Genomic DNA, 25,941 nt, shown 5'->3' with positions numbered 1-25,941 from the left:
CCTTGGCTCATGTGATTAGAGGATCACCAGGGGGTCCTTTGTCCCTCTTTGGGGGGATACTCCCACTGGGTTTAAATCTGGGACTCTCGGCCATTTGACCTTAGAACTGAAGAAGCTTCTCGGATGAGAGGTGAAATGTCTTCAAGCAACTTAAAGAAGTCCAGACGCTTTTCTTTGCAAACTCCTTTGACGCCTTATATAGTGTTTTTTCCATATGTCTGCAGAATGTTTCCATAAACCACCCATTATCCATTTTCCTAGCAAAATAGGAAGAAATGAAGGGTGCAAGACTTTTCCACAGTATTGGATTACTTTTTTTGAACAAGTGTTTTGTTTTTTTTGTGTATGTGTGGGTTTTTTGTCTTTTAGATTTAATACAATAATTATAATACAATAGAAACAAAATTGTGTTGATCAGTCAAAAATGAGATATTTAGTAATAATAAGGATGCAATGCGAACTAATCATCTCTCTTTTCCACTCCAACGTCCTTATGCGTGGAAGGGACATGTACTCTATAAACTTTTTCCTATTGCGTCATAGCGCAATAAAAAAAAGTCATCTATTTCCCACGGGGAATGTTTCTCCTGGTCACCTCTGGAAGGCAGCAAAGATAAAATGCGTGTAAATGTCCGCAGATTGCACAAGAAGAAGAAACTGAAGGCGAAAAGGAGCGTGACGAAAGCCATGACGAAGAGGTCACAGTAAAAGGAAGATCTAAAAAAAAAAAGAAAAAAAGAAAAAAAAAACAGCAACTCGCTTTTAATTTAAGTCACAAGTTGTCATGCGTACTTGGTGTAATAGGAGAGACGTGTTCTCATGACAGTGCTGCTCCCTTAACTGTCTGCATATACGCCACACCGCTCATCTCCGGCCGCTGTTCGCTCACTAAACGCGAACTTTACAGTTTGTGAAGTGAACTTTATTTTCGCAGCTGCTGAAATGGATCCACGCGAGTGCACATGGGAGGCTTTAGGCTTATAGTTCAAACTTAGCTACGCTACCGAATCGCGAGTCTGCAGTGAATTCAACATGTGTTTGATTTAACACGATTAAGAAGACGCCATGGCAGACAGAAGGACTTTCAACGTTGTGATTTTGGGTGTGGGATTTTTGTTTATTTTCACCGCCTTCACCACCTGTGGAAATGTTGAGGTAACAGAGTTCGTAAACTTCGCTTTTTTAATTACATTTCATTTTTACTTTGTCCCAGAAATCGTGTTTGAGGACAGCGCATTGAGTTGAGATTTGTATTTAAGGGACAGGAGGTTCCTTTATGTTGCTCATATAAAACAACGTGTTTTTCTTCTCATAAACGCTTTTATAGTAATTTCTAAAGGAAAAAAATTAACCGTCTCACGGGATGTATGAAACAGGGCAGTCAAAGGAGTATATGAGGCGCATCTCGTGTTTCTAATTTTCGTCAATGATCACTGAACTAATCAAATCTTATGAATGACTTAAGGACATTACTGTGACTTATTATGTAAATTCTAACCCTGTGGTTCACATAGACTTTTATTCTTTTCCTATTTGCAGCAAACTGTAGTGAAAAGCCTTGGAAATTCTACTTTCACCGGAAGCGGGTACCACAGGTACGTCATGGTGGAGAAACGGGGGAAAATGCTGGTGTTCATTTCACCAACTTGTATTTATTTACTTACTGCTACTTACTGCCCCCACTTTACAGCCTTGGAATCATATATGGAGTCTTCTCGTTCTCCAATCTCCTTGCACCAATGCTTGTTACAGTTATTGGACCAAAAATTACTATGTTTCTGAGCGGCCTGCTGTACAGGTAAGTACTGACGTGCTGTTTGCATAAAGAAGACAGACAAAGATGCTGAAACACGTTCATCATCATTATGTTTTTCTCTAGTGGTTACATTGCGATGTTCATCGTTCCCTCGACGTGGTCCTTCTACTTGACCTCCGTTCTCATCGGCATAGGAGCAGCCAGTAAGTCGCTCTCTCCTAAACTGTCCTTGGAACTTCAAGCCTGGCTTTTAAATGTCTTTAAATACATGCTTGCAATTGCATGCAGATTATATACAAAGTGAGAGTTAGTCTCTGTTTAAAAGACATACAGAATGGTGTGAAAATATGAACATTGCAGTACGGTTATTATAATTATTTAACTGAATAATTATTAATATAAATTTGAAATGTGAGTGTGTCAAGAATTACTGATTGGACTGTTTTTTTGGTCGTTATTCTGGTGTTTTTACTGGCTATTTTATTTTCACAGCTGGGTTGCAACTGATCAGTTTCATCATCGATTAATGTGTTGATTTTTTCTACATAAAATATCTTTAAGGGTCAGAATTTGGCATAAACCACATGAAAGCCGTGTATGAACAGTTCAGGCTTTCATGTTTTATGTTTATTCTTGAGTATATATTTGTATTTTTGATTTGTTTAAATATTCACCTTTCAGAGTTTTCTTTGCCACATGCATCACATCACAGCCCACTTACTAAAATCTGCATATGAACACTGAGGCAGGATACAGTGTAGTAACAGATGAAGACTTTCAGCAACATAAATACTTGAAGGTGGCTGTTGTTGGCTTTGCAGTCCATGCAAGCTCAATTTCTGTGCCGAAATCCAAATGCAGTTTAATCATGCATACAGGGATTATCATGGCTGGGATATGATGATGAACATAAACAGTATATCCCAAATTAGACCTTAAATGGGTTAGGGGCTGATTCTGCAAATAGTGCTTAACACCTTTATAAATGTAAGTGGAAATACATAGAAAGCAGACCTCATGGTGAGCATGTGCTGCAAAAATGAAGAAAAAATGTTTTTAATGCAGCCTCAAATCACTGCAGAGCAATGAATTTTTATCAAGTCCTAGGGCTACTGTATGGTATGATGCATTACTTGACAATGTAAAAAAAGATTAAAATTCTACATTTATTAATTTGGGCAATTAACTGACCTTTTTTCCTACTTCAATGACCCCCCTCATTCACGTTCCTTCAGTGCTCTGGACAGCTCAAGGACAGTTTCTGGTGGAAAACTCAGAGGCCTCCACCATCAACAGGAACACTGGAATGTTCTGGGCTCTCCTACAGTGCAGGTATGGAGCTACTCCAGTCTTTGTGTCTTTTAAAGACAAACCTTTAACATTTTAAAGTTTTTTTTAAACCAGAGAGTAATTCATTTCATTTAATTGATTTCGTTTTCATTTGCATCATGCTGTGTATGAGACTGTTTAACTTTGGGCTGTGTGAAATAAATAGTAATTTTTTATTTGAGAATATAACCGTCTTCCTGCTCATCTGCGCTCTGAACAAACCCAAAGTTACAATTAATTGACCTTGCATCAAAATATTCATTTCCACCAGTACATCCGGTGCATAAAACACGACTGATCACCATGTTTTCACTTGTTATCTTTTTGTTTTGCTGTTTGATGAAGCTACTCCAGTTGATCAAAGGTGTAACTGCAGTGCAGCTGCCAACATTTTGTTCTGAATGTATTTTCAGCTCGAAAACATATATTGCAAACTACAAAGAAATAGAAACATTTAGTAGATCATTTTATAAATGATCTTTTCTTTAAAGCAGTTATACGTTTGTCTGCAAAGTCTAAAAAACATAAAAGCCTCTTAAAGTTCTTTAGGTGACAGTTATGGCCTTTTCATCTTCTCCATTTGGCCCATTGCTCTCGCACACTGGCTCGGACGACTAATTTGTATTTGTTAAAATATGCAAATTGAATTAGTATAAGAATAACATTGGCTGTCACCTGTGCCAACGCTCCCAATAGGGCAATGCTAATCTGACTCTGCAGTGGTGATCACTGCCACAGTAAACTTATGAATCAGTTCTTCACAGCCTGCAGACACAAACACAGAATACCACTGAAAATCACTGTTATCTTTCATGACTAACCCCTTTCATCCATTGCTGTGGCTCTGGGACAGACTAATTGCTCATCTACATTTTTTAGTTTAGGTAGATATGTAATTAAAGACAGAAATAGATCACAGAATTTTACACAACTCCAGTGTTAACCGTGAAAGGCAAATAAACAGCTTCAAAAAAACGAAAGAAGAATCCTCGGAGGCAAAAATGCAGATTATTATGCTTATAAAGTCAGTGTTTGATCCAGCCAGTAAATAAACTTTGTCCACATTTTCTGTCTATCATACATGATTTCTCAAATGATTCAGCTAACACCATGTCCACAGTCTTTTCTTTTAATTACTCTGATTGTCCAAATGGGAGCACTTTAATTAAAGGTCACTATTTTGAGGTTTGAAAGGCCCAGAGAGGTTTGGTGCACATAAAATTTGATGTACACATAATAAATTGCACCGAGAGCAGAGAATGTTTAACTGAACTAATAATGAAAGTCAATAGTGGTTAAACTGTGATAAAACCTGAAGGAATTTCTGTGTTCCTCATTGGCTCGCATGGTGTATTTGCCTTACCAAAAACCAAAAACAAATGCGTCCTCATGAACCTTTTCCTTCTCCCTATTTATACATGCCAGAAGCATTTACCCACACATCCAAATAATAGAATTCTGGTGTTCTAACTACTTCCATGGCTACAGCTGTATAAAATCAAGCACCTAGGCATGAAGACTGCTTCTACAAACATTTGTGAAAGAGTGGGTCGCTCTCAGGAGCTCAGTGAATTCCAGCATGGTACTGTGATAGGATATAGGATAGGATATATTCCCTTGATACTTAATTTTCCACAGTCAACTGTTAGTGGTACTATAACAATGTGGAAGTCGGTGGCAATCTCCATTTGGCAATCAGATAGACAAATCTGGGTTTTGATGGTTGTCACTTCTGTAAAGTTTGGTGTGTGTGTATGTTTCTGACTTAGTGGTAAATAGTTTTGGGATGGCCTCTTGCTTTATCCACCAGTGCACAAAGCAAAGTCCACAAAAATATGGATGAGCAAGTTTGGTGTAGAAGAACTTGACTGGCATGCACAGAGTCCTGAGCTCAATCTGACAGAGCTAGACCAGATACTGTGAGCCAGGCCTTCCTGTCCAACATCAATATCTGACCTCACAAATGCACTTCTGGAAGAATGGTCAAAAATTCCCATAAACACACTTTTAAACCTTGTAAAAATAAAGCCTTCTCAGAAGAGCTGAAGCTGTTATATCTGCAAAGGATAGGCTGACATCATATCAAACTCTATGAATTCACATGTTCATATATGTGTGTTAAGAAAGATGAGTGAATACTTTTGGCAGTATAGTCTAAATGATATCTTTTAGATTATTTTCTCAGTAAAGCACCGTCATGATCAGACACAGGCGTTCTATCACACAACATCATTTTTACATCTATAAATGCAGCTCGTCCAAAGCAGAGTCCTTGACACCGAGTACATTTTGAATGCCACTGTGGGGATTTTGGAGAGTGCTGTACCCCATAAATTTTTTTCGGACAACAGTGAAATGAAAATAATTTGCCATGCAGCATAGCTGCACCAATCAGCCATAACATTAAAATAAATGGCATCTCGCTAAAATGCACCAACTAGCTGAGAAACCTTGGCTTTTGGCATATATGAACGTGAAATTAAGGAGGAGGCAGTTTATTAACTTTTCCAAAATAAAGGAAAACAAGAATTTAACCTATCAGCAAGTCCAGTACATCCCTGCTTTGTTTGAGAAATGTTCTTTTACTCATTTTCTTTGCACCTTTTTTTGTCTTGACAGCATGTTGTTTGGTAATCTTTACATTTATTTTGACTGGAATGGAAGAACAGAAATACCAGGTAAGGTCAAACTCGTGTAAGTACAGCCAACAGCATGAAAATGGTAGTAAAATGGTTGTTATTTTGAGTATGCTCCAGCTTAATGTTATTAATATTTCTAGCACATTTTCATTAAACGATTTACTTTAATCTTCCTGTCTCAGACAACAGCAGGAGAAACATTTTTCTGTCCCTGCTGGTTATATCCATCCTCGGCACGCTTAGCTTCCTGGTGTTGAGAAAGAGCCATCATGAAGAGGAGATGCTCTCTGAAGAAGAAGGGCAGTCACTGCTCTCAACTCGCACGATGTAAATGAACATCCTTTAGATAATTACACATTTTTCACTGCAGACCCACAGAATGACTCAGAATACATAAAGTGTCTGAACTACTGCTCGGATAGGATACATAACGGCTAACATGGCCAAAAAATGTCCGTTTCATCCAGTTGACCTTCTTAAGGTGTTTTCAGAACTCCCACGAAATGTTTTTTTTTTTCTTAACCTTAAATCACCCACTTTTTGACTTACTGCTGCTCTTCTACAAGACTTTTAAATCACTCTTGTCCTTCACAAAAAAATGGACTGATCATTTTCTCTAGATCAATGCAATTTCGACAGAGTCTTGTCTAATCACAGCACTTTACATAAGTAGGGCGCAATCAGGCAGATTTGGGGCAGAGAAGAGAGAACATTTCTCTTTGAGAGAGACAGCAGTTAAAGACCCCAACCTTCAACATTTTTAACACATATTAAAATTTTAATGTCTTGAATTATGAACAAAGTTTGACTGAAATCACAAGATGGAGAAAAAATCAGTAAAAAAAAAAAGTGGCATCAAAGGCAAATAAAAGTCATAGGGAAAATTAAATTACATTCCATAAATGTATCATTCACAAACATCCATCGCAAAAAACAAACCATGAGGCTGAAAGTCTTGTTAGCAAAACATACTCTGTCTGCCCATTTCCATCACTCTTGTGGCAGCAGATGTGTGTGAAAAACTGTTACGGGTATGCGTGATGCATGTATGGGTTTTAGTGTTTATTAGCCAAGTCTGGAACTAAATAATGACTCCAACAGAATAACAAATAATCCCATCGGGAGCAATCCTTCCACTGTCTGATTTTTAAATTCCTCCACCTGTTCTTTAGTTGAAGGGACGTTTGAGATTGTCTGTGTATGCAGTTTATCTCTGTTGATTAATTTCAGTGTTGTGGAAGTTGTTATTGATTTAATTGTTGTTGTTTAGGTACAAGCACAGAGCGAACACTGCCATGCAGGATACTAAATCGGAGTTCAGTAAGTTTTATCTGCACTTTTGGAAAGCCACATTGAGGCGTACCTAACGAGCTTTGCTAAAATGATACTTGCTCATTTACATACATTTACTGGATTCATTATACATCCATATAAATGTGCATATTGAATGCAGTAAATGCATGCTGGTGCAAAGTGTAATTGAGAAAATCCCATATGTGCTGTATATATGGATACATAAGGAACTTTGTGTAGTAACAAGACTAATGTGCTCTAAATGGATATTGTGAGCTCATTCAAGGTTTTCATAATCCGTTTTATTCATGCTGGAAAAGTGAAAAAGTGACACTGTTGAATATATTCCTGACAGACAGCATGGATAATAAATGTTCTTTCACAGGAAAATAAAGAGCTATACACACACACACACACTCACACACAACCCCGTTCAGCTATCTTAGTGAGGACCCTCACTGACATAATGGTTTCCCTAGCCCCTTACCCTAACCCTAACCATTAAAAATGAATGCCTAACCCTAACCCTTACCCTAAACCTAACCATAACCTAATTGTAACCCTGACACTAAAACCACGTTTTGAGCCTCAAAAATGGCTTTAAATGCCTTCAAAAATGTGAGGACCGAGTTGTGTGTCCTCACAAGTGACTGCTGGTTCTCACAAGTATAGTAGAATGCAGATTTCGGTCCTCACAAAGATAACTAGACAAGAACACACACACACACACACACACACCTCTCTCTCTCTCTCTCTCTCTCTCTCTATATATATATGTATATATATGTATGTGTGTGTGTATACAAGACTATTCTCTTTAAACCCTAGACATGGTTATGTGGGAAAAATCCCAGTAGAGCAGCAGTTTCTAAAAGACCAGCCCATCTGGCACTAATAACCATGCCACGTTTAAAGTCACTTAAATCACTCTTCTTCAGTGGATAGTTTTCACCATGTCTACATATTTATACGCACCAAGGGCTGATTAGATATTTGCGTTAATGAGTACACAAACAGGTGACCTAATAAAGTAGTCGCTGAGTGTATATTTGTAAGGATAACTGCAGTGACATTTCAAAGTCATTAAATTCCAACACTGTAGTTCTCTTCCTGTTTGTACGACGGAACATATGTCAGTTTTTTGTTTGTTTTTTTTAACTCTAAGGGGTACATCCAGATTTCCTGGAATTCAGCCAATATTGAACCAAAGAGCTGAAATTCCTGCCTGTACAGCTATTCACTGTTTTTTCCCCCTTGCACTGTAGATGGGTATCATCTGATATACTGAGCATTCAAAAGGAATGTAAGATCCTACCGAAGTATTTATTTTCCCTTTCCCTCTCTGTTATTTGCATTGCTTTTCATTGCTCTTTTTGTGAAACTAGCAGGCACTCACAGGCGGTTTTGTTTTTCTTGAAGGCGAAAATCGCTTTCATATGGATAAAAATCTTCTAGCATCACAACAGAGTACATAGAATCTGCCTGTGTGTTAGTTTATTTCAGATTCTATCTGTTTGTCAACTGGAAACTCTGCTGCTGCACTTGCACCTGCCTTCAGTGCAGCCTCAAGTTGTTTGGATGATCAGATTGCACCTTGTCTCGCGTGTATCTCTGTGTGCATTTAGACTCGTGCACACCTGCCTTAAAGGTATCGGCTTTTATCAAAGATGCAAGCTGATTCATGTCAAGAAGGGCCATCCAGGCATATATAAACAAGCCTAGTGGGATTTCCTCTTTTAAAATCTGGAATTTTCTAACAGCCAAGTCTCTCTTGGCTGTTTTTTTAAAATTAGCATTTATATATGGCTTATCATGACAGAATATTTTCCTTCTGCATTGAACTGTCTTAAATTCTCAGCTCAATACCGAGCTAAAGGAGATTTTATTAGTGAAAGAACGGTATTTATTAGCATTTTAAATCATTGTATTGTAATTCTCCCTTTTAGAAACCATCCTACGACTGCTGAAGACTAAAACTATACTTCTTCTGAGTCCTTGCATGGCGTACAGCGGTAAGTGAAATGCTTTTGCATATTAAATATTTTAGCCTCCAGTAAAAATGCCTGCAGCTACAGCATGCACTCCCTGTTCTCCAGGCCTTGAGCTATCTTTTTTACAGTGGAGTGTACGGGACGTGTATTGGAGCAACTGCACAGTTCGCAGAAGCAGCTAAAGGCTTGATTGGGATCTCAGGGATTGTTGTAGGCATTGGAGAAAATAGTAGGTACGTTCACTTTCTGCTCTTAGCAAAGTTATTTAAAGTCATTCAAGGCCGTGCAGATTGATTGATTTATGCAGAATATGCCCTTTTCCATCAGGTGGGGGTTTGTTTGGATTGTTGTGCAAGAACAGCCGCTTCAGACGAACTTCTGTGGTGTTTCTGGGAATGGTTGCCCATTTTGTTGCTTTCTATTTGATCTTTCTTAACATCCCTGACGATGCCCCCGTTGTTTTTGAAACCACGTCCCTAAAGAAGCCATATCTAACCCCAAGGTATCCAGTTTTTATGATAATTTAGCATATAAGAAAAAACTGTTTGAGATTATGCTTTGATTTTATTTCTTTTTCTTTCTCAGTGTATCCATTGCCCTGCTGTGCAGCTTTTTGCTTGGACTCGGGGACAGCTGCTTCAACACACAGCTCTACAGCATATTAGGCCATGTTTATGCTGAAGAAAGCACGCCTGCTTTCGCCATTTTTAAATTCATCCAGGTAATCCTGAGTTGCCAGCTCTCAGACGTTGTTAGCAGAGCAGACCAAAGCTGCGCCAAAATGTGTTTCTTCCAAGTGAAATAAATTCACCTGAAGTCACAGTACAAAGAAAAAAGGCAGATATGCTGTATATCATACCCTCTTCCTTTTTCTTTGATTTTGAATTGGAAATTAAGCTCTAGAAATTAATGTATGCTTTATAAATATTCAAAAAAAAATCTTTGATTTTGTCAAGGCGTTGAAAATACATCACAATAGAATGAACATAAACAAATTGAGAAATCTTGACATGGTTGCCACACCTAGTTGAAGTCCAGCTCAGATTTTGCTGTAACTGGAAAACAGTACATCTGAAAGTGGGATTCATGAGTTTGAAAGTAATAGTATGTTTAGTATCTTATAAAGCTCTCTGATTCTGCCCAGAAAAATGAAAACCACGTGTGATTTAAACACATCTGATCTCTTCTTCAGCGCTACACTGCTTCCAGTGCTGGTGCTGTTTTTCATGTTCTCTGTAGGCCACACCACTCCCACATGTGCATTTCCACTTGAGAAACATTCAGACTTTTATAGGGGTCAGGATATAAACCCCACCCCAAACTGAGAGTGGAAAGCACGCAGAATCCAAACTTTAAGACGGAGCATCGGGTCAGCTCAGGAGCATGTTTGAGGTTGATTCACCAGGTTCAGACTGTTTATGAAGATTTCTACGACAGTATAATATCCTGTGGTGTATGAGGGAGAGCATCATGTGAAAATGAACTGAATGGTGTGGTTTGCCTTTGTAATATCATGCATTGGCAGACAGCAAATTGAAAATACAGGAACCCTTTTGGCCACTTCACCATTATCGTCACTCACCACTGGCCACATTTTACTCACTGTGGCTTTTTCCACTCCTCCAAAATAAAGCTTAAGTTGAAGGGTCATTGTTTGGACTCAGTGTAAATGTTTAGAATGGCAATGATGTGAAAATAGCAGACATTCGGGAAGTTGTGCCGTGCTTACTCAAGGATATGACTTTGAGGGGGTGATTGGTGAAGCTGGACAACTTTATAATCGTGTAATAATTTGTGCAACTTAGTTTATTAGATTTGTAAAAGCACCTTATCATATTAATCAACAACATTAAATCTGTCTGTCCCTTGTTAGTCTGTCTGTGCAGCAGCTGCGTTCTTCTACAGCGGTTACATCATGCTGATGTGGCAGCTCCTGCTGATGGTCATCCTGGGATTCACTGGAACACTCTGCTTCTTCGTGGTGGAGAGGATGCAGAACTTCTCTGTAGATATACAGGAATTTTAGGATTCATCTCAGCATTGATGGCTTTCTGAAACTCATTTTTGGGATAAAATGAGGCCAGCAGAAATCCTGTAATTTTTAAAAATCTCATTTCATGAAGCGCTTTTTAAAATCTCTTTCTATAATGAAGCACTGAGGGTCATGCATATTTGCATAGCATCGACACTAACAAGAGTTCGAATTGATACCATAGCTGAAACCAAGCTGCCTGTCCACACTGTACTTTGCACAATCCTTTTTTCCTCTCACTCTACAAAGTGGTCATCAGACATCTTTAAAGTTATGTTTCTATTACTCTGTTGTACTGCACGTGGTCTTAATATGGAATTTTAATAACTTACCTTATCATCTGCTTTGCATTGTTTTGGAAGCTCACGTTCGTAATAACGGTGCCATTGTTGAAGTTAATTTATGTATCTCAAGTCTTACTGCAGGATGTTTAGTGTTGTTTATAATGACAAGAATACACGATACTAATTAATGCTTGACAATCACTTCATTTCTTTTTTTTTTTTACAATTTTGCATATTAATGTAAATGTCACCAATTTTGCTGAATAAATTTTTAATGAATTTTAAAACACTGGGGTGCTCAACTATAGACTGCGTTGTGGTCTACATGATTATTATAAATGATCATTTAAGTCAGCGGTGCAAATGTTTCAGTCAAGGCAAGTGGTAACAGCTGACGAAAGGTTTGATCTGTAGATAAACATTAATGTGCTCATGTGTATTAATTAAATTATATGTGACCTGCAGACAAGTTGAGAGCCTGCACTTTAATTTTTGGGTTGTTTTCTTTCATTCTTCATTCCAATTCACAAATTGCAACATTCGCAATCATGCAACATTAAAACAATGTTCCATTATTGAGCTACTTATATTACATATCTGTACAGAAATAATCTTGAGCTTTTTCCAAATCTGTGTTTCAGATTTGGGTTCCAGTATTTTCTCACTAAAACTTGTACATCCAGAAGTAACTGTATTGTCTATTGCCTACTGTAAATCGAATGGATCTAATCCTGATTTGCCAGATTTATTTGAAAATCAATCACCATTAATCAAAAAGAAGGCGAAGCGAGGTCTAAGTTTAAGGGAAAGGGTTACAGGCCCAGAGGTCCCACATTACTTCACTGGTAATTGAGTATTGATTACATTATAATGAGAGTAAGCAGTTTTGTGTGATCTTAAGTCAATTGTGCCACTTACTTGACAACAACAAAGCACTGAAGGGCTAAGTGAAGTGTACAGCATTTACTTAAAGAATTAAATCCTGGCAGGGTTCATATTATTAAGTTTGGAGAGATAAGCTTGTGAGGAAAGTAACCAACTTTGGATAAGTCTATTACCTGAAATTTGCAGAAATCAGGCCAAACACTGGCATCTTTAATGCAGGAGGCAATATTTATCACGCCACCTGTATCTACAGAAACAAAAAAGGGAAAGAGGCCTCATAGCTAAACTTGCATATTTTTAAATATTAAAACTACTTTTGCTTGGTTTTACCAAAATTACAATACTGCAGTGTAGGTTGGGAGAATTTAATTGACCCAGAAATAAACTACAAACAGAATATCTATGCCCATTTGTGATAATGGGTGTTTGTAAGTATATTTTTAGTTAAACATACTAAAACATGAAATTTAAATTGTGCATAAAAATATTAGGAAAAATAAGTAAATCAGAGGCTGCAGAGGGCATTGCTATTTTACCTTAGTACCTTTAGAAGGAATGGTTTGTCCCTTTTTTCTCCTTTATGATTGCCTTAAGCTGCTAAATGATTAGTGTGGTGTCGTGAATTCTTAAGATTTACCAAAAAGAAAAAAATGTTTAATAAAACAAAAAATATGAAAGCTTGTACAGTAGCTGCATCCATCTCACCAGCTAGCTGTATAATCACTGGTCCATTTGCAGTCATTAAAACTACATCTGTAATACAAATACATTAATATATTTTTTTCACAGGACTCTGTGCATTCCTGTGAAAAACTAGGAATGTGAAATACACCCTTCTTGCTTTCGTAGGAATTCGAAGATAAGTAGCCAGATGTTGCTAATAAAACCCACTTGATGAACTGATCATCAGCAAGTCTGACCACTTCTATCAAAGTAGAGATTTTAAGTTTGGTGTGTGTTAACAATGCTACAATTTTCCCAGGAGTGGACATACCAGCAAATCTACCCCAAGGTCAGATGTTTGAAAGGTTTGAAAACCCAAACACAGCACATCTGCACAAACACCTCAGACCAACTGTGTAGGGGTGAGGATTTGGGCTTGTTTTGCAGCCACAGTACCTGGGCACTTTGCAGTCATCGATTCATCCATGAATTCCTCTGTATGCTGAAGTATTCTAGAGGCAAATGTGAAGCCATTTGTCTGACAGCTAAAGCTGGGCCAAAACTGGGTCATGTAACAGGACAATGATCCTACGTACAGGAGAAAATCTACAACAAAAGAAAAGAATCACGGTGTTGCAATGACCCAGTTAAAGTTCAGGCTTCAACCTGATCGAAATGCTGTGGGGGGACCTCAAGAGAGCTGTGCATAAATGAATGCCCACAAGCCACCATGTTCAAAGGAATGTTTCACATGACTATTTATGCTTTTTTTTTTTGGCTAAATCATTTTCAGAGTCAGACAGTATATAGCTTATGTTTTCAGAAAAATATTTTAGCTTGTTGAGGCCACTTTGTTGTTTTGAACTACAATTCCTTTGTATTTTTTACCCTCTTAAACTGAAGGAAAAAGTGTCTATTATATATCCTTTCCTTGAGCTAAAGTGCTTTATCAAAGCATTCCCCACAACTCTTCAAGTTCACCTGTCTGACACTGCCTTGATTTCCCAAAACACCGCTACTTCTGACTGAATCCAGATCAAACACGCACATTAGGGCAGATCTGCTTAATTTTGTCACTTCCTCACATCATAGTTGTAATAACCAGGCTTGACTGAACAGGACCTACAGGATACACGACTGTGGCTTGTCAGAGGTCTGAAATCTGCTGCTCCCTTTGTTGTCAGGTTTTGCGCTTCTGGTGCCAAACAAGAGTTGTGCTGTCAAAGTACTTTACCAATGAGATGGTTTTAATTTCAAAGTCTGTGTATGCCCAGGGGATTAATTCATTTAATTTATTAATTTTCATCTGTGACCTGCTTGATTAGCTCAGACTGTCAGTTTAACCAGAGAGCCGTGTTTATTACCACATTTCTGTACCTGTAGCTCACTTGGTTATTAAATTTGAAGACTTGCCTCATTTCCATGAATTATGGAAATCACACATCTGAGAATATTTGTGGGAATAAGGTTGAGAACACAATTAAATAAGCCAATTTGAAAAGAGAAACATACCCTATCAAATTAGATGACTAACAACCCTCTGTAAATTATATGCAGAATGAAATGAGCAGAAACACTTTTAACTGCTCATTTGTTGTTTTCTGTGGCTGCCGGTCGCTTTCCACATAATAGATGTTGCAATCATCAGCAGCACAATTAAAGTAATCATTGAGCAATGTGTGTGCATAGTTCATGGATCAAAGGTTTTTGTAATCAGAGGTCGTCCTAATACTTTTATTAGCCTCACATTAGTTAAAAGCTCTCCAGTGACCTTCTTCAACAGCAGGAGAAATCAGGCTGAACTAGTTTCATTACACACATGCTATATGGTTTTTCATTTAGAAACTGCAATCACGACCACCAGAAGCTGACAGAGAAGCTGAGCTCTAAGGAGCGGACGTAGTGCCAGTGTCGGACAGGGATGAAAAGAACGTCTCCAGGCTGTAACATGCATTCGAGATATGGAGCTTTGGCAAACTCTGGGAAGCGCTCGGCATCTGGATTTTCCACCTCCACCTACACGGAAGAAGTCAGAAATTGGAAATACTGCATACATTTGCACGTCCAACATGTGCTATCTCCATGGACTGTCAATCCTACCTGACTGGTATTGTGAAGCAGCTGTGATTGATGAGGGTACAGCTTGCCTGTGTTCTCAGGGGAATATAGGCGAATGTATTTGCTTCCCACTACCTGTATATACAGAAGGAATCCCACGTGGTAAGGAAACTGTTATCACGTGATCAACCTTTGACATGAATTTAATTCATAAAGCATTACAGTTAACGTCACCTGTGCCAGAAAGTTCTGTTGAGGATCTTGATGAAGAGGAGAGACAGTACCCCCGGGACCAAACCACGCATTCACAGTAATATCCTCTTCGTCGCCTTCACCAAGACAGCAATAATCAGGGAGGCGGATATCATCCTTGAGCTCTGGTATCTAAGGTATAATCAAACAGTAATAGGGCATTTAAGACTAATTTCACTTACTAAATAGTATCTTTTTTTCTCATGAGAACTTTGCCAACATTTCCTGGCAAGTAAAAAGAATTGCTAATTATTTTTCCACCTTCTGTCATGCAAACTAAAAAAAATGCATGACTCCTTTTTGTCAGTATATCCACCATAATTTTTTCCGACTGAAAAATATTCATAAATACTCGATGGATTTCCATGAAAACTGGCACAGATATTCTGCCATAAGGTTGGTTTTTACTTAACTATTACTGATGAGCTCCCGTACAGCCTCAGAGAGCCACCCGAATGTCTGCAAACAGTCTTATTAATGTCTGTTTATTTATTGGAATTTTCAGTCTCATTACAGCCCAGAGATATTTATCAGCCTGATAAATATCAGTCACAGATTGGCCTCCCCAAAGCCTGGACCTCAATATTACTGAAACAGTGTAGGATCATCCAGGGAATTAAACAAAAGGCAGCCGACATCCAAAGAAGAGCCGTGAGCGTTCTTAAGAAGCCTGGAGAACTGCTCATGAAGACTACTTAAAGAAATTACAAGAAAGCTTGCCTAAGACCGTTCACACTGTGCCACATATTCACTTTCAAGCTCATCAGAATTGTATAATCTCGGTTTTTGCCTTTTACCTTGTATTTTCATGTATGTTTGCAGATGTTTCAACAAATCACTGCACGGACTTTGTATTTTCCAAGTGATATATAAAGAAATCAAAGCTTTTGCGCGTCAAAAATAAATGTTTCATTTAGAAACATGGCACTATAAAATCCCTAAGAAATGTAAAAAAATATAGATGCTGTGTGAAAAAATTTGATCTTAATTATCCAGCCCTGATGTTGAAATTACTGCTAAAAAATACCACTAATGTTAAAAGCAATCTTGCGTTAGGATGACAGCTAGAAAAAAAGAATCCCATTCTTTATAGTGCTGAAAATGTCATTTTTAAAGAAGTAATTGTTAAACTGACACAATTATTCATTATTCACTACAATTATTTTGGTGTTTTAAAACTAAAATTCTGAACTCTACCTGGTCAAAAAGCTGGTGCTGAGCCAGATAACCCAAAGCTTTCACTCCATCCTGTTCAATGTTGATACACAAAACAAACAACAAAAGCCAAAATTATGTTAGAAATCACAAGGTCTTCTCTTTCTCTCATTCACATAAATCGGCGGTCCCCAACCTCCGGGCAACGGACCGGGCTGTGAGAGTTGAGGCTCGGGTGTGAAATTTATGGTTTCCAGGGTTTTTATCGTTAACTCAGTTTCCCTGGGTCTTTTTCCTGTGTTGTAGTTGTGTGTCTTATTTTGAAAGAAATATTTATGTGTTACCATAGTGATGACAGAGCATTACGGGGCAGAGAGGAGGATGTTACTCTCAATGTTGTTGGCGCACTTCAGGAGGACGCTGCTAATAAAGTTACACAATTACACAGTGAATTTGCGTTTAGTGTTATATTTAGAAAATACCACAGTTTTTGTCTTGGTTGTATCATTTTATTTTGTTGTATTTATCCGCGATACCTTATAGCCGGTCCATGAAAATATTGTCTGACATTAAACCGGTCCGTGGCGCAAAAAAGGTTGGGGACCGCTGATATAAATAATGTGATTTAAAGACTTGCTCAAGATGTACTTACTTTATTCAAAATGTATCTATCAATGAATTCATTGACCGTGAGCAGCGTTTGTGACCAATCCTCATCAGTGTACCTGGATCCCACTTCAACAGGAACAGTCCGGCAGCCGGCCACAGACCTCAGGTATTCTATGCTTTGCAGGAGGGAGACAGTTACTTGAGTGAGTCACACATAAATGTGGCGATCCTGGTTTCAAGCAATGCTTCAAAACATCTTATATATAAGCACGTCAGGATGTGACTAAGGTGCCAGAAGCTGTATGTCAGATGCCAGAGTGAATAGGCTGCTGTCAGGAGTGAGCAATGAGAGGGAGGACAGTGAAGGATATTGTTAAATTGAAAGAAAGTTATATCAGACGCTGGTGTCAGACTTGAGAGTCAGGAATCACATATGCAGAGATGAGTAAACAGACCCGTTGTCCCCATTTGCTCACATAGTTAAGGAAATGACAGATAGATATCAAAGTGATACACACTGCATACTACATGTCAGTTGCCTCTCTGTACCAAAGTCCTTCAGATTTTCTGTCCTCTCAGCTTGATAAGTGCACTCTGCTGCTGCCGCAAGTGTAAAATAGTCTGATTACAAGGCTGGACTGGACGTAAGTGCTGTATTTAACCAAGGTGGAGGAGCACAAACATGCTAATACTGTGAAGCTTATTTTCACAGACAGAATGTACAATTTTGAAAGTGGTTTTCAAATCTACTTTAACCTTTTCAGTGCATGATTGAGATTAGCATACTAATGAGAGTAAATTGGTTCATAATTGGGGGAAACAGCTGGCTGGTGTCATCCGGACAAAAATATGCAAACGACAATGATTGATAATAGCCAATTAATTAATACAAATAGCAATCGTGAACTAAACAACAATACATTCTGTAGAAACAAACCTCCAGGGGTGTTTGTTGAAAGCAGGCCAATGGTCGATGATTCCTTCTAAAATCACCGGTTTGAGGGGGAGCAGGTAGTTTGTTTTGAAACTTTCCAGTGAAGGACACCTTATCCTGGGAACCGCCAACTCTTCTTTGATTGCAGAGACAAGCGGGCTTTCAATCTTTATTCTCTGAAAATGATTTCAAAATGAAAAAAAAAAAAAAAAGTCAATTCAACCTTTAGAGGAAAACGATAAGAAAAACAAGTCCTTGATTATATCTCACAGATGTGAGTAAACAACTATCAATTAAGTCTTCTCTGGGTTCCAGCTTATACTGATTTCAGTGTTCTTTTGTACTGTAAGTGTGGCAGGCAATTTAATCATAGTATGACTTTAAGCTTCTGGGAAATGTGTTGCTACTTTCTACAGTTTCCTTGACCTGATTAACCAAGAACAAATTAAAGAAAATTTCTAAATACTTGTTAGTTGCAGCCCCACTCCCCACTGTGCAGCTCGTGACAGATGGGTAGAATATTTCAACAGCTTTTTTAAGATGATAGCTTTTAAAGGGGGAAAAAAAAGCAAGAAAAATCCTGCCAGCCCTGCGCTAAACTCTCCATCTCTATTTAGATGGTGTCTAAACAAAGTGACCTGACATTTGAAAAGTTGCTGCACTTAATCTTCAGTGACATCTGATGGAGTGCAACAAAATGAAGGTCACAGAGGAATTTCTTTTCTAAGCGTCCAGAAGATTTACTCTGAAATGTCCCCATCAGTCACTATTACTTCGAACAATGAATCAGGTTAAATGAAATGTACAACAATGTTTTCTAACTAGTAGAACTTACAGTTAGTAATTACTAAATAAACTAAAGGACTGACAGAAAATTGTGCATTTCAGATGAAAGAAAAAAAATCGCTGACCTTGACCTCAGCACGTTCACTCTCATCCTCTTCTTTAGTAGAGTTCAATGTCCTTATGTGACTTTGCAGAATCCGAACAATAACCTGAAGTATATCACCCATGATGGCCGCGCCCATGATTAGACCCATGTCGCAAGTCCGAACAGCCTCCAGGATCTTGTCTTCGGACGGACTTTCACAACACAGTGCCGCCACTTTGAAGAAGCAGCCATACGAGTAAACGCGCCTCCACTCCTTGTCCACGTGCCGCCATGTTCCGGTGTTGAGCTTCTCCCATGAAATGTCCAAAATAATCTGAGCATTAAGCAACCGGCTGGAACTTGTGATGTCGCTGTACAGCTGCTTCCTGGACCGTTGCAGCATTTCCACCACACTCAGCTCCACTTTGTCACTGAATTGCAGTGGAAACTGGTCTTCATTAGCAGGCACTACTGGAGAGATTTTTGACCACAGCGATGCCATTGACGAGAAGGTCGTTATTTTTACTGTCAAATGAACAATGAAAGTGAGTCAGGGTTAACAGTGAAGTGTCAACTCAAGTTCTTATAATGAAGCACTTAGAAGTTAAATTTGCTCAGATTTAGGCTCACTTTCACCAATTCACTGACTTTTCTTTTTTTAAAGGGAAGGGATGTAATTTAATGACTCCTTATGTATTTAGCTGGTTATTGAGCCCACCAACTGTTAAAACCGCCTGCCATTGTCGCACAAATACACAGTACGCTTGTTCAGCCTCTTTGGTGCTGTGAAACAGATGTATACAACTAATTACTAAACTGGCAACAACAGAACACAGGTGAGGGCATCCTGAGCCAGAACCGGGGGGCGAGACACATGCATGAAAACAACACTTTTGCCGCATTGTTTCTGGAGCCGCCAACTCCGCCTCCATGTGACTCCATCAGCGTTTGGATGGTCTGTGTTGCTGGAGATGATGCCAAAGCAGGAGGCAGCCAACTCCGAGGGCCTGATTCATTTGAGTACAGAAATGCAGCCCTGTGAACTCAGAGGCAGACTGGACTAAACAAAGCAAGCATTTGATATGCCACATGCCTAAGCCATCCACGACCCTGGAGTGCACTCCAGCTGATTTTTACACAGTCACATGGGCTGAGAGCATGTGCAGCAAACCCAAAAATCCAATGGAAACCCCAGCGACATAGGATATTTGGGGAATTACAGTCCCTTCAGTGAGATTTCATTATGGAAGTCATCAAAGTATGAGCAAAGAGTGAACTTTATCTCATTCATTTTTTTCCTTTATGCAGCAGCGGGAGAAAGCCAATTATATTTTTCTTTAAAGCCTCGGAGATTAGACTCCCGCAGTGCAATTCACTCTATGCTCAATTTTATCCCAAAATCTCACAAGAAACAAAGATGTAACATGAACGCAAGACTGTAGCTTTAAAAACGTGGCTACTTACACATACACACAGAGAGATATATACTCCTTTAAATACAAATGTTCTTAATTTTTTGCTAATAAAGCTTGCCAGGAATTTCCCATTTAAAGCTATGACGAAACGCACTTAATACCTGAAACAGGTTTATGGACACAGAAATAGAGGACCAGACCTCATGAAAATATTTACAGTTTTCCATATTTATCCCTTTCTTCCTTCTGTCATTCTTCGTCTCTTTTCTGTTACTTGCAGTCTGTGAATTTTGCACACTTGTGAAAAACGTTTTGACGACAATGTTTCACGATGACTCGTAAACACGGAGACTTATTTAAGTTCAAATTAAATCCCTAAAATGCCACATTTACCTTTTACTAAGCCATTTACACCAATAATCCGATAATATCTGTGAAATTACGGAGCAACTCCACACACACGCCCGCGCTACTCTGACGCCTGTGGCACAACAAAAACACACCGGGAGGAAACTCGAATAGCTAAACATATTGGTTCCACGCTGCAGTGTAGATATTCAAAGCTATATATAAAAAACAGATCCCCTCAAATTAATAATGACAAAATATTGCTTTTATGGTTTATTTATTTTCAAGAACTTAAGCTTTTTCTTTTCTTTCTCAAAAGGCAGAAACTGGGATTCCCTTTGTGGTCCAGTAGATGGTGGCAGCATCTGCACTTCCTCTAACCTGTGAGGTTACAGTCCCAATGCAAAGGCAGGATGGCATTCAATTAAATGGCACTTTGCTAAGTCCTTGGACTCTGCGACCCCCCGCCCTCCCCTTCTCCAAGTCAAGCTGGCGCGCTGCACACCCCTGTTTGTTTGTCATGTGTTGCCAGTTTCCTGCCAAGCATACACACTCCCACGCATATCCTACTCCTACACGCACATTTTTGCTCACAACCTCTCAGACTACTGGCTATTTAAAACCCGTTTCTGTCTCATTTCTGTCTTTTTAGATGATTAACCAGATGCTCTGAAGCTCAGTTAAAATGAAACAGCGCTCTGGTGACAGCACCACCTCATTTACATACAATTATAAATTTGGCTTAACAGGTGAAATGACAGAGTCCAGTCAATAGACTGTCTTGCAGTGAGACCCCAGCTCTTTTGTCACATTAAATGACAGCACACAACTATTTGTTTTTCCTCCCCTTTAATTGCTCCCACTGCTCGAAACGATTTATGTAAACACAGATATTCCAAGAAGGATGATTGATATTTATCAGCTCAAGTGAAACCATATTTGGGTTTGTCTTTTTGATGTCACACAGAGATATTTGGAGGGGCAGGGCAGTTATATTGCTTTTTTAGGGGGTATGTAGCCTGAACAAGCATGATAGGAAACCTTCGGCAGGGAAGTCTAGAATCTATAAACACAGTGCACTATTATCAAATGTCAAACACTCTATGAAATTCAAATATTCTCTCAGTGCAAACTGCACAGCCGCTCTTGTATGTAAAGCAGATGGAAACAAGAGAGAGACAGCCTGGCTTTCCAGGAATCACGGGGGATTTTAAAATGTTTCAGACGTTTCTATTCATTCTCACAGTGTAAACAGCAGAATCCTCGTGGCTCGATCTTTTGTTCACCTCCTGCATGGAGGTGAGAAATTACTGTGACAGCCAAAAAGGCTTTGTGTTTTTTTTCTGCTTTTTAAGCTTTTCCTCTTTTAAAAAAAATAAAATAAAAGGACTAACTGCAAAAACAGGTAATTACAAATTTAAAAGAATAAAGAAAATCAGTATTTGAGTGCTTGACAAGATACTTGTGCACAATTGCCTAAAATAATGACCTACTATAACAATGTTAAAGGTTTAAAAAATAAAGAAATACGCCAACCAGCATTGAAGATTAATCAATCACATAAGTTCCTATAGGCAATAAATGTTGGACCAAACCTCAGCTCCGCTCACTGTTGTGTAGGATGTCGAGGGACACAAACCTTACACTGTGGATGTGAATGATCTGTTTCTGAACCTCTGCTTGTGTGAGCAGTGAGGGTGGTCCCAGCAGGAGAGGTCGATGTATTATTCAGATGTGTCTGATTCTGGTTGTAAGACAGCACAGGGCTGAAGGTCAGAGGCCCAGCACTGTTGTTCCTCCCTGTGCTCACAGCACTGACTTCATGTGCAGGCCGTCCTTCCAACACTTCATCGACAGGGGTCAGCAACCTTTCTCCTCTTTATGTAGAAGGAAAGGCCCATGACTCTGTTCCTCCCAGGGCCTAGTTAGAGCGTGCCATCCAGAAAATATCTTGGTATTTAATTTCAAAATATTTTTTTACATCTGATTTAAAAAGATTTTCTTGATTTCAGCTAGTGAGCCCACCAATATGTAATCTAACACATACATGCCAGTAAAACCATGGCATGTTGCTCATCCTAACAATTAAATGTGGGGCAAAGACTGTGTTTGTGTCGAACATCTTAGCAACTTAACTTTAAAAAATTAAAACAAAATAAATAATAACAATAAACTATGCAGGTCACATTGTCATTTAGCACGTTAAGGAAACATAAATTTTATTTGAAACAACTTGTACAACACCTTCACTCCAAAAAGCACAAAAGGCAACTCAAGTGTGTTGTCATGGTATCATGTGATAGTCTTAATAAGCCAAAAGATTTGCATGCCTGTTTCAGCATTTTTAAACCAATTATCACACACACACACTGCACACTACAACATATCTTGCCTTGTGCAAAACTGAAAACAAAAAACTATATTTCCCAGTATATACTGTGGCTTTCTCTGTTCCAGCATTGGCATCAAAACACATGGTTACTTGAATCTGACTACAGTTAAATGCCTTCCCTGTTTTCTTCACGTGCTTTGGGTAAAAGCCAGACTTTAGAAAAGTGAATTTCCTTCAAAGCTTCCCAAAATGATATACAGTGTCTCCATATATTTGTGCAGTTCCATATAAAGGGAGACATCTGGTAGCGCCACCTAACTTAACGTCTTTGAAGACCAAGCACGCTCTCCATGGCAACAGCATCCCCCAATGGCAGTGGCTCTTTTAAGCAGGGGAATATACCGCCGTTAGTAAAGCGTAAACCATAGCAAATGTGCTATTAACTATTTAGTTTTATTTTTTAACACGTTTTTTGGTTGCTGATCAATCTGGAAGCATTAAAATGACATAATCATTGTATCGGTAAGACTAGCAACCTGAATCACAACAGGACACATCAATTTATTCATTTGAGCTTCCTAGAAGATGCATTTAACTTATGCACAACCTTTCGTAATGCCCAGAGCGACATCAACCAATCACACACATGCAAAACAAAAACAACTCCTCAGAGCACAACAGAGTCTGAACCAATTCAACAACAACCCTTTGGACTGTTCTAGGCTTGCAATTTCCTTGGATTTGTAGTCTTCTTTTCAAGAAACAACTGATAAGTCAAATGATTTTAGAAAGACTGCAGGAGCTCTGTTGAGGTTCAAGTCATCTTATATGATCTTCATTTGCAGATGAAGATACAGGATTTGCCAAGGAAAACGACAATGTGATCTAAAGCTCCAGATCAGCTATGCTGTGGTCCTTTTGGTAAGACTGATTTGTAAACAACCGTTTCTGACACTTCAGTTTTGTTTTTTATAACAGTTAATCCACTTTACCTAAAAAGTTTAATTATTTATAGTGTTATTAGTCCCTGATAACATATTTCAGCACCTAAATTTCACCAGATTTATATTATATTACCTAATATAATAACGTAATAATAATATACGTACTCTATAGTCGTTTCCTTTGGTCAAGTTGAATGATTTCATTTCATAAAAGTGCTCTCCAAGTAGATTTATTTAATTCAATTTCTTTCCAAGTAAACAGTTTTAATTTTATGCCTCTGCAAGTAGGAGGCTTTCCTGATACATTGTTTGGAATCTCAGCTGTGCCCGGGTTTGTGCAGTAAACAATTAATTTGGTTTGTATTATCATAATTCCCTTTGAACCTGGGCTTGTCTCAGCAGTGGTACAACAAAAAATCTCAGCAGCAGCAGCTCTGGGTTTGCCAGCAGTCAAACAGGGCAGCAGGGCAGCATGGACCGTGACTGTCAGTAGCATATTCCCAGAGGCCGTGAGGGTAGAACCACCGAGGCACCACAGGAGGGATGTAATCACCACCATTACGCTCCAGGTGCTGCTGAAAAAAAAGGAAGATGGAAACAAGCCTCCGGTGGTGTTGCCATGGATCAGAATCCAATTAAACACTGTTTAGCTTGACACAAACTGCCAGTCGTAGCCTGTTGACTCATGAAATTAATGTATTGTCATGGCACAAAGAAATTGTTGCCACAGAGAGTGCAGCATGACCTGAGGCAGTACCCATTTGAAGCGCTGCAGCTTCATTCTGAGGTCATGTAAATTTCATCAGGCAATTCGAGTGTCAGAGAAATCACACAATATTGCATCTGTAATTTCACAATGAGTATTTTTTTTTCGTCACTGCTCAGTTTTAGAGGTCACCTGTTTGCTTAACCTTGCACAGGAAAACACATCATGTCACAACTACCAAATTCAGTGTCACATTTATCCCCAAGGCAATTTATGCATACATAAAAGCTAGCGGAGGTTAAGGGTTGCTACATTCCTTGGAAACCTGGTAATGGATATTTGGAAATGCCCTGGAGAGGTAACAAATGAGAGGTGTAAAGTTAAATGTCCTGTGAAATCATCAGGAGATCTGAAACAAGCTGCCTTTACAGCCTCGGGGAGGTTTCCACAGACAATTATCTCTGGCACACCCGGCCGTCAGCTCAGTGTGACTACAGGTCAGCGTCGCAGGGCTGCTCACTTACAGATGTTGCTGGTAAGTCAGAGGCAGGGATGACAGAGCCGTCCCCTGGGTCACTGCGAAGACATGGGCTTGCCAGCTTGGCATACCTCCACAAAGCAGTGTTAGCGGAGCGCTCTTGCCCGCGTGCTCCAAATAGGTGCTCAGTTCCAATGGCTTTCTGTGGGACGCTAGAGTGCAGACAGTCCGTCAAAACCACTTTGGATCAAATTAATGCAACCAGGTGTGCCCCTGCAGTTGGGGCTCAGGTGACACCTGCTACTTCCCTTTAATTAGAGCTCAAACAGCTGTTTCAGGGTAGACAGAAAGGGGGAAGGTCCCCAGGTTACTCTGCTTCCTCAGTCACCACTTGATACTGGTCATGCTTGATTATTGATGGAAGCTTGGGGTGATGCTTATACGCAAATCAATACCAGGCGGTGGGGAAATATACCGTTTCAACGTTTCATCGGAATAGAAAAAAAATAATGACACTGAATGTGTTTGCCTGCTTGAAAAATCCCCCCCTTTTTCAACTCTTCCCTCGGTGCATTTCTAAGAAGAGCATGGCACTTCTGGCCAAAAAGATTCACTTCTGACAAATATGACTCACTTGGTAAGCAAGGTGGAGATAAAAGTGGAGGCAGTCTTCACCTCGTTATTCTAGTACTGTGAAAAATCTTCAGTGGGCTGCAAGCTCTGAGGGTAGTTTAGGTAGCTTTGATCTTTCTTGGATGCAGTAATAAGCATAGTATATATGAAGAGAAAGGGTATCATCTTGAAATATGATTTCCCTTTGGTTCTTTAACAAGGCTAAAACGAGGTGGGTGGTCACCTCCAGGGGTTCTGCAGGAAATTCTTAGCTTCTGACAAGGTGCTGGTGTAGAGCTCATACATACAACCGTAGCATCTGAACAAAGTGATATTACTCCAAATGTCTTGGAGG

The 25,941-nt window shown here is 39.1% G+C and overlaps 2 protein-coding genes across 9 annotated transcripts; one reads left to right on the top strand and one right to left on the bottom strand.

The window, feature by feature from the left end:
- Positions 1–630: 630 nt before the first annotated feature.
- LOC100710920 (UNC93-like protein MFSD11) lies at positions 631–11,525 on the top strand. The gene is made up of 14 exons (XM_025906656.1): positions 631–1,155; positions 1,540–1,595; positions 1,691–1,798; positions 1,880–1,959; positions 2,992–3,088; positions 5,705–5,763; positions 5,907–6,051; positions 6,995–7,044; positions 8,964–9,029; positions 9,114–9,181; positions 9,223–9,241; positions 9,336–9,510; positions 9,594–9,729; positions 10,882–11,525. Exons 1-14 carry the CDS (start codon positions 1,066–1,068, stop codon positions 11,032–11,034), a joined length of 1,302 nt encoding a protein of 433 aa, XP_025762441.1. The 5' UTR covers positions 631–1,065; the 3' UTR covers positions 11,035–11,525.
- On the bottom strand, positions 11,070–25,251 carry kdm8 (lysine (K)-specific demethylase 8). 8 transcript variants are annotated; one of them, XM_019357760.2, is made up of 8 exons: positions 25,021–25,251; positions 18,792–19,276; positions 17,884–18,056; positions 16,990–17,122; positions 16,380–16,457; positions 15,165–15,314; positions 14,973–15,065; positions 11,070–14,888 (listed from the first exon to the last, which is right to left on the bottom strand). In XM_019357760.2, the coding sequence occupies exons 2-8, from the start codon at positions 19,251–19,253 to the stop codon at positions 14,724–14,726; spliced, it is 1,254 nt and encodes a 417-aa protein (XP_019213305.1). In that variant the 5' UTR covers positions 19,254–19,276; positions 25,021–25,251; the 3' UTR covers positions 11,070–14,723. The 8 variants fall into 8 exon arrangements, with proteins under 8 accessions (XP_019213305.1, XP_019213306.1, XP_019213303.1 ...); XM_019357761.2 differs by lacking the exon at positions 25,021–25,251 and adding an exon at positions 20,560–20,685; XM_019357758.2 differs by lacking the exon at positions 25,021–25,251 and adding an exon at positions 20,328–20,670.
- Between the last annotated feature and the right edge of the window lie 690 nt (positions 25,252–25,941).

Source organism: Oreochromis niloticus, linkage group LG4, assembly GCF_001858045.2.
Source record: "Oreochromis niloticus isolate F11D_XX linkage group LG4, O_niloticus_UMD_NMBU, whole genome shotgun sequence".
NCBI classification, from domain to species: Eukaryota; Metazoa; Chordata; class Actinopteri; order Cichliformes; family Cichlidae; genus Oreochromis; species Oreochromis niloticus.
This window is presented reverse-complemented; position numbering and strand designations above follow the sequence as displayed.

Coding starts and splice junctions, on each gene's coding strand:
- LOC100710920 (XM_025906656.1), top strand. CDS start 1,066: ATGGCAGACAGAAGGACTTTCAACGTTGTGATTTTGGGTGTGGGATTT. Junction 1,799..1,879: donor CTGAGCGGCCTGCTGTACAG/GTAAGTACTGAC, acceptor GTTTTTCTCTAG/TGGTTACATTGCGATGTTCA. Junction 5,764..5,906: donor TGGAAGAACAGAAATACCAG/GTAAGGTCAAAC, acceptor TTCCTGTCTCAG/ACAACAGCAGGAGAAACATT.
- kdm8 (XM_019357755.2), bottom strand. Junction 18,057..18,791: donor GTGAACGTGCTGAGGTCAAG/GTCAGCGATTTT, acceptor AATCATTTTCAG/AGAATAAAGATTGAAAGCCC. Junction 15,066..15,164: donor AACAGAACTTTCTGGCACAG/GTGACGTTAACT, acceptor CTGTATATACAG/GTAGTGGGAAGCAAATACAT.